Genomic DNA, 14,717 nt, shown 5'->3' on the forward strand with positions numbered 1-14,717 from the left:
AATCTCTACTTCTTCACCAATCATGATGCTATGAACCATGATGGCCCGATCCACAGTAACTTCAGATCGGTTGCTTGTGGGGATGATGGATCTTTGAATGAACTCCAACCATCCTCTAGCTACAGGCTTGAGGTCCAGTCTTCTTAGTTGGACTGGCTTGCCTTTGGAGTCAACTCTCCATTGGGCGCCTTCCACAAATGTCCCTAAGGACTTGGTCCAACCTTTGATCAAAGTTGACCCTTCTAGTGTAGGGGTGTTCATCACCTTGCATCATAGGCAATTGAAACGCCAACCTCACATTCTCCGGACTAAAATCCAAGTATTTCCCCCTAACCATTGTGAGATAATTCTTTGGGCTTGGGTTCATACTTTGGTCATGGTTTCTAGTGATCCATGCATTGGCATAGAACTCTTGAACCATGAGAATTCCGACTTGTTGCATGGGGTTGGCTAAGACTTCCCAACCTCTTTTTTGAATTTCATGTCGGATTTCCGGATACTCATTCTTCTTGAGCTTGAAAGGGACCTCAGGGATCACTTTCTTCTTTGCCACAACATCATAGAAGTGGTCTTGATGGCTCTTGGAGATGAATCTCTCCTTCTCCCATGACTCGGAAGTGGAAGCTTTTGCCTTCCCTTTTCCTTTTCTTGAGGAAACTCCGGCCTTGGGTGCCATTGATGGTGAATGAAAAATAAAAAGCTTAGGCTTTTTTACCACACCAAACTTAAAATTTGCTTGTCCCCAAGCAAAAAAGAAAAGAAGAGTAGAAGAAGAAGAAGAAAATATGGTAGAGAGGGAGAAGAGAGGGTTCGGCTATGTGGGAGAATGTGGGTTTGTGTTTGTGTGAAAATGTAAAAGAAAAGAAGGGTATTTATAGGGAGGGGGGAGGGTATAGGTTCGGCCATGTTGGGTGGGAAAGGGTGGGAAATTGAATTTGAAAGTAGTGGGGGTAGGTGGGGTGTATGGGGAAGAGGGGTTGATGTGAATGGTGAATGGGGTAATTGGGAAGAGGAATTGAGGTGATAGGTGAAGGTTTTTGGGAAGTGTGACATTGAGAATGAGATTTGGATTAGAAGAGTGTGATTAGGATTAAAAGGAATGTGGTAGGTGGGGATCCTGTGGGGTCCACAGATCCTAAGGTGAGGATCCTGTGGGGTCCACAGATCCTGAGGTGAAAACAAATACCATTCCTTCACCATATAGGCATGTAACATGCCTTGATGCATCATTCTGGCGTTCAAACGCCCATTGATGCTAGTTCTGGGCGTTAAACGCCCATGTTATGCATGATTCTGGCGTTGAACGCCAGTTTCATGCTTGTTTCTGGCGTTCAGCGCCAGATTGTCCTCTGTGTGCGCATCCTGGCGTTAAACGCCAGGTTGTTGCTTGTTTTGGGCGTTGAACGCCAGAAAGATGCTCTGTTCTGGCGTTGAACGCCAGAAAGATGCTCCTTCTGGGCGTTGAACGCCAGCCCGTGCGCCTCCAGGGTGAAAAAATTTTTCTTCTGTTTTTGACTCTGTTTTTAATTTTTTTTGATTTTTTCGTGACTCCTCATGATCATGTACCTAATAAAACACAAAAATAACAAAGAAACAAAATAAAATAAAATTAGATAAATAAAATTGGGTTGCCTCCCAACAAGCGCTTCTTTAATGTCAATAGCTTGACAGTGCTCTAAAAGGTGATCAGGTCAATTTAAGTGTGGTATTCCCAACACCAAACTTAAAGTTTGGATATGGGGTTTGAACACCAAACTTAGAGTTTGGTTGTGGCCTCACAACACCAAACTTAGAGTTTGACTGTGGAGGCTCTTCTTGACTCTGAACTGAGAGAAGCTCTTCATGCTTACTCTCTTTTATCACAGAGGGATGGCCATGTGCTTGAAACACAAGGTAGTCCCCATTCAATTGAAGGACTAACTCACCTCTGTTGACGTCTATCACAGCTCCTGCTGTGGTTAGGAAAGGTCTTCCTAGGATGATGCATTCATCATCTTCCTTCCTAGTATCTAGGATTATGAAATCAGTAGGGATGTAAAGGCCTTCAACCTTTACTAGCACGTCCTCTACTAATCCATAAGCTTGTCTTATGGACTTATCTGCCAATTGTAATGAGAACAAGGCAGGTTGTACCTCAATGATCCCCATCTTCTCCATTACAGAGAGTGGCATAAGATTTATCCCTGACCCCAGATCACATAGAGCTTTTTCAAAGCTCATGGTGCCAATGGTACAAGGTATTAAGAACTTGCCAGGATCTTGTTTCTTTTGAGGTAGAGTTTTCTGAATCCAAGTGTCTAGTTCACTAATGAGTAAGGGAGGTTTACTTTCCCAAGTCTCATTACCAAATAGTTTGGCATTCAGCTTCATGATAGCTCCTAAATATAGAGCAGCTTGCTCTCCAATCACATCTTCATCTTCTTCAGAGGATGAATATTCTTCAGAGCTCATGAATGGCAGAAGGAGATTTAATGGGATCTCTATGGTCTCTAGATGAGCCTCAGATTCCTCTGGATCCTTAATAGGAAACTCCTTCATGCTTGAAGGACGTCCCAGGAGGTCTTTCTCCTTAGGATTTTCGTCCTCCTCCTCCCTAGTGCATTCGGTCACTTTGATTAAATCAATGGCCTTGCACTCTCCTTTTGGATTCTCTTCTGTATTGCTTGGGAGAATACTGGGAGGAGTTTCAATAACTTTCTTACTCAGCTGGCCCACTTGTGCTTCCAGATTTCTAATGGAAGATCTGGTTTCATTCATGAAACTGAAAGTGGCCTTTGACAGATCAGAGACTATGTTGGCTAAATTAGAATTGTTTTGTTCAGAGTTCTCTGTCTGTTGCTGAGAAGATGATGGGTATGGCTTACTATTATTCAGCCTTGCACGTCCACCATTGTTAAAACCTTGATGGGGTTTTTGTTGATCCTTCCAGGAGAAATTCGGATGATTTCTCCATGATGAGTTATAGGTGTTTCCATAAGGTTCACCTAAGTAATTAACTTCTGCCATGGCAGGGTTTTCAGGATCATAAGCTTCTTCAGAAGCTACCTCTCTAGTACTATTGGATGCATGTTGCAATCCATTCAGATTCTGAGAGATCATGTTGACCTGTTGAGTCAACATTTTGTTCTGAGCCAATATGGCATTCAGAGCATCAATTTCAAGAACTCCTTTCTTCTGAGGTACCCCATTGTTCACGGAATTCCTTTCAGAGGTGTACATGAACTGGTTGTTTGCAACCATGTCAATGAGTTCTTGAGCCTCTTCAGGCGTTTTCTTCAGGTGAATAGATCCACCTGCAGAGTGGTCTAGTGACATTTTCGAAAACTCAGAGAGACCATAATAGAATATATCTAATATGGTCCATTCTGAAAACATGTCAGATGGACATCTCTTGGTCAGCTGCTTGTATCTTTCCCAAGCTTCATAGAGGGATTCACCATCTTTTGTTTGAAGGTTTGAACATCCACTCTCAGCTTGCTCAGCTTTTGAGGAGGAAAGAATTTATCTAAGAATGCAGTGACAAGCTTATCCCATGAGTCCAGGCTATCCTTGGGTTGTGAATCCAACCATACTCTAGCTCTGTCTCTTACAGCAAAAGGGAAAAGCAAGAGTCTGTAGACTTCAGGATTAACTCCATTTGTCTTTACAGTGTCACAGATCTGCAAGAACTCAGTTAAAAACTGGTAAGGATCTTCAGATGGAAGTCCATAAAACTTGCAGTTTTGTTGCATTAAAGCAACTAGTTGAGGCTTAAGCTCAAAGTTATTGGCTCCAATGGCAGGAATGGAGATGCTTCTTCCATCAAACTTGGATGTTGGCTTTGTAAAGTCACCAAGCATTCTCCTTGCATTATTATTATAATTTTCGGCCATCACCTCTTGTGCTAATGTTTCTGAAAGGTTGTTTCTGGATTGTTGTAATTTAGCTTCTCTTAATTTTCTCTTCAGAGTCCTTTCAGGTTCTGGATCAATTTCAACAAGAGTGCCTTTATCCTTGTTCCTGCTCATATGAAAGAGAAGAGAACAAGAAAAGAAAAAGGAATCCTCTATGTCACAGTATAGAGATTCCTTTATGTTAGTAGAAAAAGAAAGAGGTAGAAGAAGAGGAATGGATTCGGATTTTTGATGAAGAGGGGTGAAGAGAAGTGTTAGTAATTAAATAATTAAATAGAAGAGGAAGAGAGAAGAGAAATTTCGAAATAATTTTGAAAAGGAGTTAGTGATTTTCGAAAATTAGAGATAAAATGTAATTAAAATTAAAACATGAAATAATTAATTAATTAAAAAGAACTTTTTGAAAAAGAGAGAGATATTTTCGAAAATAGAAGAGGAAAAAGTAGTTAGGTGGTTTTGAAAAAGATAAGAAACAAACAACAAGTTAGTTAGTTGATTGAAAAAGATTTGAAATCAAAATTGAAAAAGATAAGAAGATAGTAAGTTAGATAAGATATTTTAAAATCAAATTTTGAAAAAGATAAAATTTTAAAAAGAATAAGATAAAGAGATAAGATAAAAGTTTTAAGAAAAAGATATTTTTGAAAAAGATTTAATTTTTAACTAACAAGAAACTACAAGATAAGATTCTAGAACTTAAAGATTGACCCTTTCTTAACAAGAAAGTAACAAACTTCAAATTTTTGAACCAATCACATTACTTGTTAGTTTATTTTCGAAAATATCAAATAAAGATAAGAAAAAGATTTTGAAAATATTTTGAAAAAGATTTTTGAAATTTTCGAAAATAATAAAAAAAAGGAAAAAGATATGATTTTTGAAAAAGATTTTGAAAAGATAAGATTTTTAAAATTGAAATTTTGACTTGACTTGTAAGAAACAACTAATTTTAAAAATTTTTTGACCAAGTCAACCCAAAATTTCGAAAATTGGAGGGAAATAAGGAAAAGATATTTTTTTGATTTTTGAATTTTTTATTATGAAAGAGAAAAACAACAAAAATACTCAATGCATGAAATTTTTAAATCAAAACCATGAATGCATGCAAGATTGCTATGAATGTCAAGATGAACACCAAGAACACTTTGAAGATCATGATGAACATCAAGAACATAATTTTGAAAAATTTTTGATGCAAAGAAAACATGCAAGACACCAAACTTAGAAATCTTTAATGCATGGAAAATATGAATGCAAAAATGCACATGAAAAACAAGAAAAGACACAAAACAAGAAATCATCAAGATCAAACAAGAGGACTTATCAAGAACAACTTGAAGATCATGAAGAACACTATGAATGCATGGGATTTTCGAAAAATGCAAGAAAAAATTTTTAAAAGCATGCAATTGACACCAAACTTAAAAATTGACTCAAGACTCAAACAAGAAACACAAAATATTTTTGATTTTTATGATTTTCTAATTTTTTTGGATTTTTATTAATTATTTTCGAAAATAAGGTTTTGAAAAAACGAAAAATAAAAGAAAAAAATTTTTGAAAAAGATTTATGAAAAGAAAAGTACCTAATCTGAGCAACAAGATGAACCGTCAGTTGTCCATACTCGAACAATCCCCGGCAACGGCGCCAAAAACTTGGTGGACGAAATTGTGATCACATGTTCTTTGATTTGATTCATTGTAATTGGATTTTAGAAATTGGCACTGAGTGAAAGCACAACTCCGTTCAACTAACCAGCAAGTGTACTGGGTCGTCCAAGTAATAACCTTACGTGAGTAAGGGTCGAATCCACAGAGATTGTTGGTATGAAGCAAGCTATGGTCACCTTGCAAATCTCAGTTAGGGAGATTAAAGAGTAATTGTGATTATCATTAAATAGAAAGGAATAATAAAAGGGATAGAAATACTTATGCAGATTTATTGGTAGGAATTTCAGATAAGCGGAATGGAGGTGCTGTAGAGCTCTAGGACGCCTGCTCTCCTATTCCTTCTACCCAATCCTTCTTACTCCTCTCCATGGCAAGCTTTGTATAGGGGTTCACTATCAGCTGTGGCTACTTCATTCCTCTCGGGGAAATAACCTGCACGGCTGTCACTCGCACAGCTAACCAGTCTGGAGGCATCACCCATGGTTGATAGCTACATCCCATCCTCGCAGTGAAAGCTAATGCACGCACTCTGTCACAGTGCGGCCAATCACCGGTTGGTTCCCGCTCCTACTGGAATAGAATCCCTCTTTTGCGTTTGTCACTAACGCCCAGCAGGTTAAAGTTTGAAGCACGTCACAGTCATTCATGAACGGAATCCTACTCGGAATACCACAGACAAGGTGAGACTTTCCGGATTCCCAGGATCCTACTCGGAACACCACAGACAAGGTTGGACTTTCCGGATCCAGATGAATGCCGCCATCTATCTAACTTATACCACGAAGATTCTGTTGGGGAATCTAAGAGATACACATTCAAGCTTGTGTTGCATGTAGAACGTAAGTGGTTGTCAATCACGCGCGTTCATGAGTGAGAATGATGGTGAGGGTTATCTAACTCATCATCACTCATCATGTTCTTGAGTACGAATGAATATCTTGGAATATGGATAAAGTGGAGTATTGAATAAAAGAAAATAGAACTTCATTAATCTCTGAGGTACAGCAGAGCTCCACACCCTTGATCTATGGTGTGCAGAAACTCCACCGTTGAAAATACATAAGTGAAAGAAGGTCAGGCATGGCCGAATGGCCAGCCCCCTTAAACGTGATCAATGATCTCCTAAGATGAAGAATAAAACAGAACTGAGACCAAAGATGATTGATACATTAGTAAATCATCCTATTTATAATAAACTAGCTCCTAGGGTTTACATGAGTAAGTAATTGATGCATAAATCCACTTCTGGGGCCCACTTGGTGTATGCTTGGGCTGAGCTTGATCTATCCACGAGCTGAGGCTTCTCTGGAGTTGAATTTCGAGTTGTGGTGTGCTTTGGGCGTTCAACTCCGGATTATGACGTTTTTCTGGCGTTTAACTCCAGAAAGGAGCGTGTACTTGGCGTTCAACGCCAGTTTGCGTCGTCATTCTTCGAATAAAGTATGGACTATTATATATTGCTGGAAAGCCCTGGATGTCTACTTTCCAACGCCGTTGAGAGCGCGCCATTTAGAGTTCTGTAGCTCCAGAAAATCCATTTCGAGTGCAGGGAGGTCAGAATCCAACAGCATCAGCAGTCCTTTTGTCAGCCTTTTTCAGAGTTTTGCTCAAATCCCTCAATTTCAGTCAGAATTTACCTGAAATCACAGAAAAACACACAAACTCATAGTAAAGTCCAGAAATGTGAATTTAACATAAAAACTAATGAAAACATCCCTAAAAGTAGCTCAAACTTACTAAAAACTATATAAAAACAATGCCAAAAAGCGTATAAATTATCCGCTCATCACCCTGGCATCACAACACCAAATTTAAAGCTTGCTTGTCCCTAAGCAAGTACTAGAACAAGAGAATGATGAATGGAGTGCCAAGAGAAATGAGTCATTCTTGTGGAAGTCATGTCACTGATTTTATGGTGGTTTCATGCAAAGCAACTTAGGTTCATTCCATTACTGGCTTTCAGACCTTTATCATGTCCTAAAACACTGACTTTGCTTACATCCCATGAGACTTTTATTGATCCTTTTATTGTCATTCCAGGGCTTATTTGTGTTCTTCAAGCTAAGTGCTCTGTAAGGGGGCAACTCTTTAAGATAAGCTTTCAGCCAACACTCCCGAACCAGTTGGTTCAAAGTGCTAGGTGTTGAAACACCCCTAAGGACTTACTCCCTCAAGTCTCTCCCCCATACATACACACCACAGGCATCTGGTTCATTTATTTTCCTTCTTGAGACCTTGGTGTCCAGCACCTCTTTGGGTTACTAAATGCTCTGTAGTGAGGGTTACTCTTGATAGTGGACTTTCAGCTGATAATCCCGAGTTAGTTAACCCAAGTTACCAAGTGATAAGGCACCCCTAAGAGCTTATTCATCCAAGTAAATCCCTCACACAGGAACACCACAGACACATGCCTCAAGATTAAAACCATTGGTGCCTAGCCTTATTACTTACTATTTTTCTTTTGTTTTTCACTTTAAGTGTTCTTTCCCTTTCTCTTATTAGGATCTTGTTATTTACTTAGTCTCATGGGTATATTCAAAGTATAGTATTCAGGCCAGATAGTTGTCATCCCCACCTTATGGTTGAACCAACTTAGCTAACTTATGATCACACCAAAGACTCATGAATGCACTTCCATATTATGAACTCCACTCTGGTCTTTTTAAAATACAATCATTCTCTTTTCATTTGATTTAAAAGACAAGCATACAATAAGTAAAGATATGATGCAGTAACATAAAGACTAGCAAGCATAGACTTTTTCAACAGAAAACTTAGATTGCATAATTAAAAGCTGTTCAAACTAGTATGGAAGCATGTTCTATTTCATACAAGATCTTCCTTATTTCAAAATGGAAAAAGAGAGACCAAAGAAGGAGCTCCACCACCTTTTACTCATGTGGTTGCCCATGCTCTCCTTCTTACTTGTCCTCTTGGTATTTTTCTTGAGTGCTTGTGCTCCTACTTCCTTTGCCTTTCCCAAGCAGTTTCTTCCAGAAGCCAGCATCTTCCATCTTCTTCTTTAGTGTGTCCTTCTGCTGTTTCACCTTCCTTTCTTCTTGTTCAATGAACTCTTTTTGGACTTCATCATATGTGGGAATGGCATAATGTAGATGATGCATATTGCTGGACATGTAGTTCAACCTGGCCTGAGTGTTTATGTTGAACTCCTCCTTATGTAACTGCCTTCCTTCATTCAGCACATTGAACTCATTGAATGATTTCATTTGAGCTAGTTGCCACTGGTTGAGTTCTTGAAAACGTTTATCTTGACGCTCTTGCCTCTCAGTAACTTGGTGGATGGCTTGAGTGAGTTGGGAGTATTGCTCATGTTGCTGCTCCATGTGTTGTTTCTGCCACTCTTCTTGTTGTCTCATCCAATTGGACTGAATGTGAAGTATTTGCTCTTGTCCCTCCATATGTCTCATTCCCAAATCCTCAATGGCTCTTAGAAGGTGAGTCATATTTAGGTTGGCTGGGTCATGATGCTCTTCTTGTTGATATTCTTCCTGATGATATTCCTCTTGATGAGTTCCTTCCTTGGCCTTTTGCTTTCCTATATGTGGCCCTCTTTGTTGCTGAGCAGGTGTGGTATAGACCAATCGCTCGAGTGTAACTGGCCTCCCTGGGTTCACTCAATCTGGATTGCTGTCCTCAAATACTACCTTGGCCTTGTTGCACAACCTGAGAATGGTGCTAGGGTACCAGAGCCTGGCACCTGAATCTGCCTTCTCAGCTGAATCTTGAATCCCCTCAGCGATGAGTTCATGCACATTGATCTCCCCACCCTGTACTAAGCAATGCACCATAGTAGCTCAATTGATGTTTACCTCTGAATTATTTGTAGCTGGTAGAATGGACCTCCTTACGAGTCCAAACCACCCCTTGGCTTCAGGGCTAAGGTCTCCCCTCTTGATGAACTTAGGTCTCCCATCTGCGTATCTCTCCCAATCAGCTGCTATAACACAGATGTCCGTCACTATCTCTGTGAGCTCATCATTGTCAGGGCGTTTACTTATCCTTTCCTGATAGCTGGCCTCATCAAAATGAGGTGATTTCAGGTAAAGAACTCTTGTTATGGCATTTCGGCTGAAGTCCACCTCCTTTCCTCTCACATAGCTTTTAATGGTTGGGGCCTTGGTCTTGTCTTCTCTCACTACATTTGCATAGAATTCTTTGATGAGGTTTCCATTAATCTTCCCCTCTAGACTTGTGAGCAATTGCCACCCTCTCTCTTCGATTTTCTCCCGAATCTGTGGTGACTCATTTGCATTGATTTGGAAGATTAATTCTGGCAATATCTTTCTGACCCTTATCCGCTCAAATTCACGTTCATGAAAGGAAGTTTTGAATCTCTTCTCATCGAATGGAACACTCTCCATGGGTTCCTCTCTCTTTTGCCTCTTTGAGCTTGATGATGCCATGAATTTGAGTTGCTGTTTTGAGTTGATTTGAGGATACGGATAGGTGAAGAATGGGTTGGCTAGGACAAATTGTGATGAAGGGGTTTAGCACGCCAAAAGTATGAAGTGTGGAGAGTGGGGATTTGAATGTGAGGAGTGAGGCTGCATTAAGGTTCCTTATATTGGGAGATCATGAGAGAACGGAAGGTGTGGATTGCAAGAATGGTTGCTTGATGGACGGTTGGGGTTGTGCATGAGGAAGGACAAGGATCATCACTTAGGTAGCGTTTGTTTTGAGGTACTGAGACAGAGACTGAGAGACTGAGACTCAGTATCGTGTTTGTTAGTTCAGAGACTAGTACTAAAATTTCTGTCTCTGTCTCTAAAATTTCAGTATTTCAGTACCTCCAAAAAGTAGGGACACAGGGGACTGAAGTTTTTAAAGATGGAGACTGAAACTTTAATAACATTTTATACCTAAAATACTTTCATTTCAATTAATTAATTCTAATTTTACTCTTTGTGCAAATTAAATTAGAGTTTCATTCTTGTTTTAATTCATGTCTCTCATTTTTCACCAAACAGAATACTGAGATTTATTTCAATCCCTGTCTCTTAGTCTCTGTCTCTCAGTCTCAGTCTTTCCGTCTCTGTCTCTGCACCAAACGCTACCTTAATGAGAGTGAATGGTTCGGTCTTCAAGGGTCTCCTTTCTTCAATGTTGCATGGCAACGTTTCCCCATGCGTTCCTTCTTGAGACAAGTGTGTAGTTCTCTTCATGAAGTGGCCGAACCTCCCCCATTTAATTGTCCAATCAATCCCCATCAATGCTCCTTTTCTTTTCCCTATAAAGATGAAATAAAAAAAGTAAAACATAATATTTAAAAAGACAATTTAGCCTTTACGGCTATAACTAATAAAGAAAAGAAAAGATTAAATTGTTTATTTATGAATTTCAACTAACTAACTAACTATTGGTGGGTCCTTATGTGCATTTTGGTGGCACCATGGGGTGACACCAAACTTAGTTTGGAGCACTGTGATGAAAAGTTTTTGTTCAAAGCTCCCAAGACTAGCATGCATCTTGGTTTGCTTTGAACACCAAACTTGTTCCTCACTATATGCTGCACAAGAAGGTTTTCACCAAGTATTTGTCAAGGTTGGGTTGGAATTCATAAATGTTAACTTATTCACTATCTTCTAAAAGCATATAAAACATGGGTTGCCTCCTATGAAGCGCTTCTTTAGCGTCACTAGCTTGACGTTTCTCCCTCATCAGGGTGGTTGGTAATGCTTGAAGTCCTCCCCTCTTGCTGTGGACTTGTATCCATTGGTTGTATCAATGATCACTACATGTTCCAGGGAAAGAACTCTGTTGATTGTGAAGACCTTAGGTAACTGAGATGGTACAGTAGGGAAATTAGGAGGAATATCTGGGAAGTAAGCTGAGATCACTCTATCCCTTGGAGAAAAGTCTTCCGTAGGGATCTTTTTGTTCCTCCACCTCCTTGGTACCTTCTTCCTTGTGTCTTTTGATATTGCCTTGCTCTTGATGACTTCTTCCTCTAAGGGGGTTTTGATGTTGTCTTCACGTCCCTCTAGAGGTTTAGGTTCCTCCAACTTTTCCTTGGGCTGTGGTGGTTGCTGTTTCCCTTGTTTATCAACCAAAGGGGTCTCCAGATAAGTTGGGTGTGCTTCAGTGCTTGCTTCCTCCTTCAACATCTCATTATGATCTTTGCTTGGTTCCTTGTGCTCTTGGTCTGCTTCTTGTGAGAATTTGAAGATATTAAAGCTAAGTCGTTCATCATGGATCCTCAATATTAGCTCCCCTTGCTCCACATCTATGAGTGCTCTGGCTGTAGCTAGGAAGGGTCAAACCAATATGATTGGGTGAGTGTGACTCTCTTCCATGTCTAGGGTGACAAAGTCTGTTGGGAGAAAGTATTTCCCAACCTTTAGCAACACATTTTCCACCACTCTTATTGCTTGCTTTTGAGTCTTGTCAGCCAGTCTGATGACCACATCTGTGGGCATTATCTCATTGATTTGTAGCCTCTTTACCAAGGACAATGGCAGTAAGTTGATGCTTGCCCCCAAATCACAGAGTACTCTATCGAACATTGTTTCTCCTATGGCACAGGGGATGTGAAAACTCCCTGGGTCTTTTCTTTTTGCAGGCAACTCAGGTTGAATAAGGGCACTACATTCCTTGTTCAACACTATAGTTTGGCCTCCTTTGAGTGAGCTTTTCCTGGAAAGAAGTTCCTTCATATACTTGATGAATGCAGGCATTTGTTGGATGGCCTTGATGAATGGTATGTTCTCATGCAGAGACGCAAATAAGTCTAGGAACCTTGAGTATATTCTCTTCCCCACAGCACCATTGAGCAGTTGGGGAAATGGTGCATAGAGCTTAAGCAACTCTTGTTGTGAGATTTCTGGTTCTTGGTGATCTCTATCCTCCTCCTCTGTTGAGTTGTCTTCAGGCTGTTGGGAGAGTTTGCTTTGCTTGTCTTCATCCTCTTGATCACTTGTAGTGTTCATTTTGCAATCTTTCCATCTTACTTTCTTTGCTTCTCCTCTTGGGTTTTTCTCCGTATCACTTGGGAAGCCATCAGTAGGTTTGGGAATCTTCTCAGCTAAGCATCCCACTTGGAATTCCAGCTTCTTGATGGTCTCTCCCTGGTTCTTAATATTGGCTCGCACCTCCTCAGCGTACCATGTTGATGGCGCCATTGATGATCACAATTTCGTGCACCATGCAGCCATATATATATATATATATATTGAAACATATTAATTATATGCAGCCATATATGCAGAACAAAACCATAGCAGCTCATAAGCAATTAATAGAATTTAAAGCCAATCAACAGAAATCTACTAAGACATAAACAGCTCATACACAACTAGCTAGTTTATTTGCATCATTTAATACTCACTAACTGCCATACATTAACAGTTTGGTCGTTTGCAATTTTCACCCAACTGTTGAAGTAGTTATATTTGTTTTTTAATATTCACTAACTGCAATACACATAAATCTACTAAGACACAAGTAGCTCATACACAGCTCATAAACAAAACCAAAGCAGCTCAAAAACAGAACCATAAGTAATTTATTTTTAAAGCCAATCAATAGAATTTAAATGACCATACACATTCTGAGACAGCTACCCATATATATTCAAAAAGACACTAAAAGGCAAATCATATATATTCAAAAAGACACTAAAAGGCAAAACCATTTTATTCAAAGTTTCTAACAAAGTAAACCTTTTCTTTCTCAAGCATTTCTATCCAATTAGACAGCACATGCCCTTCATAGAATATACAAGCTTGAAACTTCAAAGAAACAAGTTCGTTTTCCATGATTATAAATGTCAAAATAAACAAATGTAATAAGAGGTCAAAAGTATTACTGACTGATGCTAATCTAATAATTATTGCAAAAACATGGTCTTTCTTTCATTAATCACAAATCAATCCTTCCAATCAAAACCCTATAAATAACAAAACAGATTCCACAAAAAACGCATTTTCCAAACTTTTTATAATCAGAAGGAAAAAGAAGTTCAACCCTAAATCCCTAATACTGACTAATATTATTGCATAAATAAGCCCTTTTATCACAACTCAAGCAATCCAATCAAACCCTATAAATCACAAAAACCTCAACAACCACAGAAACACTCATTTCAACCCAGAATTACATATCTGAACCAAAAACAACTAAAAGAAAAACATATCTAACCTCTAAAGAAGACATTGTTCAGTTGCTTTTGTAGGAGAGGGCTCGGTGAGACGGTGACTGGAGTGCTGCTCGAGTTGGACTGCTCGGCCACTAGCGTCTTGCTCGGTGACGGACTGCTGCTCGGCGAATGGATTGCTGCTCGGCGACGGACTAGATTGGAGTGCTTCTCAGCTTTGGCTTTGTTGTGCCGGTGACCCTGCGACGGCGATGAAGCGATGGCGACCCTGGAACCGTGGAAGAATGGGAGATAGAAGTGTGGGTGACTGGGCTTATGGTTCGCGTGAAAGGAGAAGAAGAAAGCTTGGGTTGTGCCGTAGTGGGCTTGTGGCTGCATTGCTTGCCCTTTTATACCTAGGTTAAAGGGCAACTTAATAAAAACACATGCTACTGAACCCTCACTCTTCAGTTCGGTTCGGTTTCAGCAAAGGCAACCGAAAACCGAACCGAACCGATCGGTTTAGTTCAAAAAAACCAAAAAAACTGATTTTTTCAATTTTTCTTTCGGTTGTTGTAAAATTCGGTTCGGTTCTGCAATAATTTTCGGTCCGATTCGGTAACTTACACCCCCTAGTAAGAGGGAAAATGGTGGACTTTAGTCCCATGAACATCATGAGGGTGTTAAAGCTACGAACCATACCATTCGCAGAAGAGAGCTATCAATCCAAAATAGATAGCAGCCCCAATTATGACTAGATTGTGGAAGATATCTGCACACCAGGAGCGGATTGGGTAAGAGATTCCCATAGGAAGCCCAAATTCATTAAGAGAGGAGATCTCACCCCTGAAGCAAAGGGGTGGTTCGAAATTGTAAGGAGATCCATCCTTCCCGCCAGAAACAACTCAGAGGTAAACCTTAAGAGAGCAATAATGGTACAATGTATACTCAAAGGGGGAGAGATCAAGGTTCATGAACTCATAGCTCAAGGCATTCGGAAGTTCGCTGAGAAAAGTGATTCTGAAGGAAGGTTAGGATACCCCAACACCATTTTCCGTCTG

At 39.8% G+C, this 14,717-nt stretch overlaps 1 protein-coding gene across 1 annotated transcript; it reads right to left on the bottom strand.

Moving 5' to 3' along the window:
• Nucleotides 1-11,839: 11,839 nt before the first annotated feature.
• LOC130980942 (uncharacterized) lies at nt 11,840-12,703 on the bottom strand. The gene has a single exon (XM_057904583.1). The coding sequence runs from the start codon at nt 12,701-12,703 to the stop codon at nt 11,840-11,842; it is 864 nt and encodes a 287-aa protein (XP_057760566.1).
• Nucleotides 12,704-14,717: the final 2,014 nt, after the last annotated feature.

Source organism: Arachis stenosperma, chromosome 5, assembly GCF_014773155.1.
Source record: "Arachis stenosperma cultivar V10309 chromosome 5, arast.V10309.gnm1.PFL2, whole genome shotgun sequence".
Classification (NCBI taxonomy): domain Eukaryota; kingdom Viridiplantae; phylum Streptophyta; class Magnoliopsida; order Fabales; family Fabaceae; genus Arachis; species Arachis stenosperma.

Coding starts and splice junctions, on each gene's coding strand:
- LOC130980942 (XM_057904583.1), bottom strand. CDS start 12,703: ATGGCGCCATCAACATGGTACGCTGAGGAGGTGCGAGCCAATATTAAG.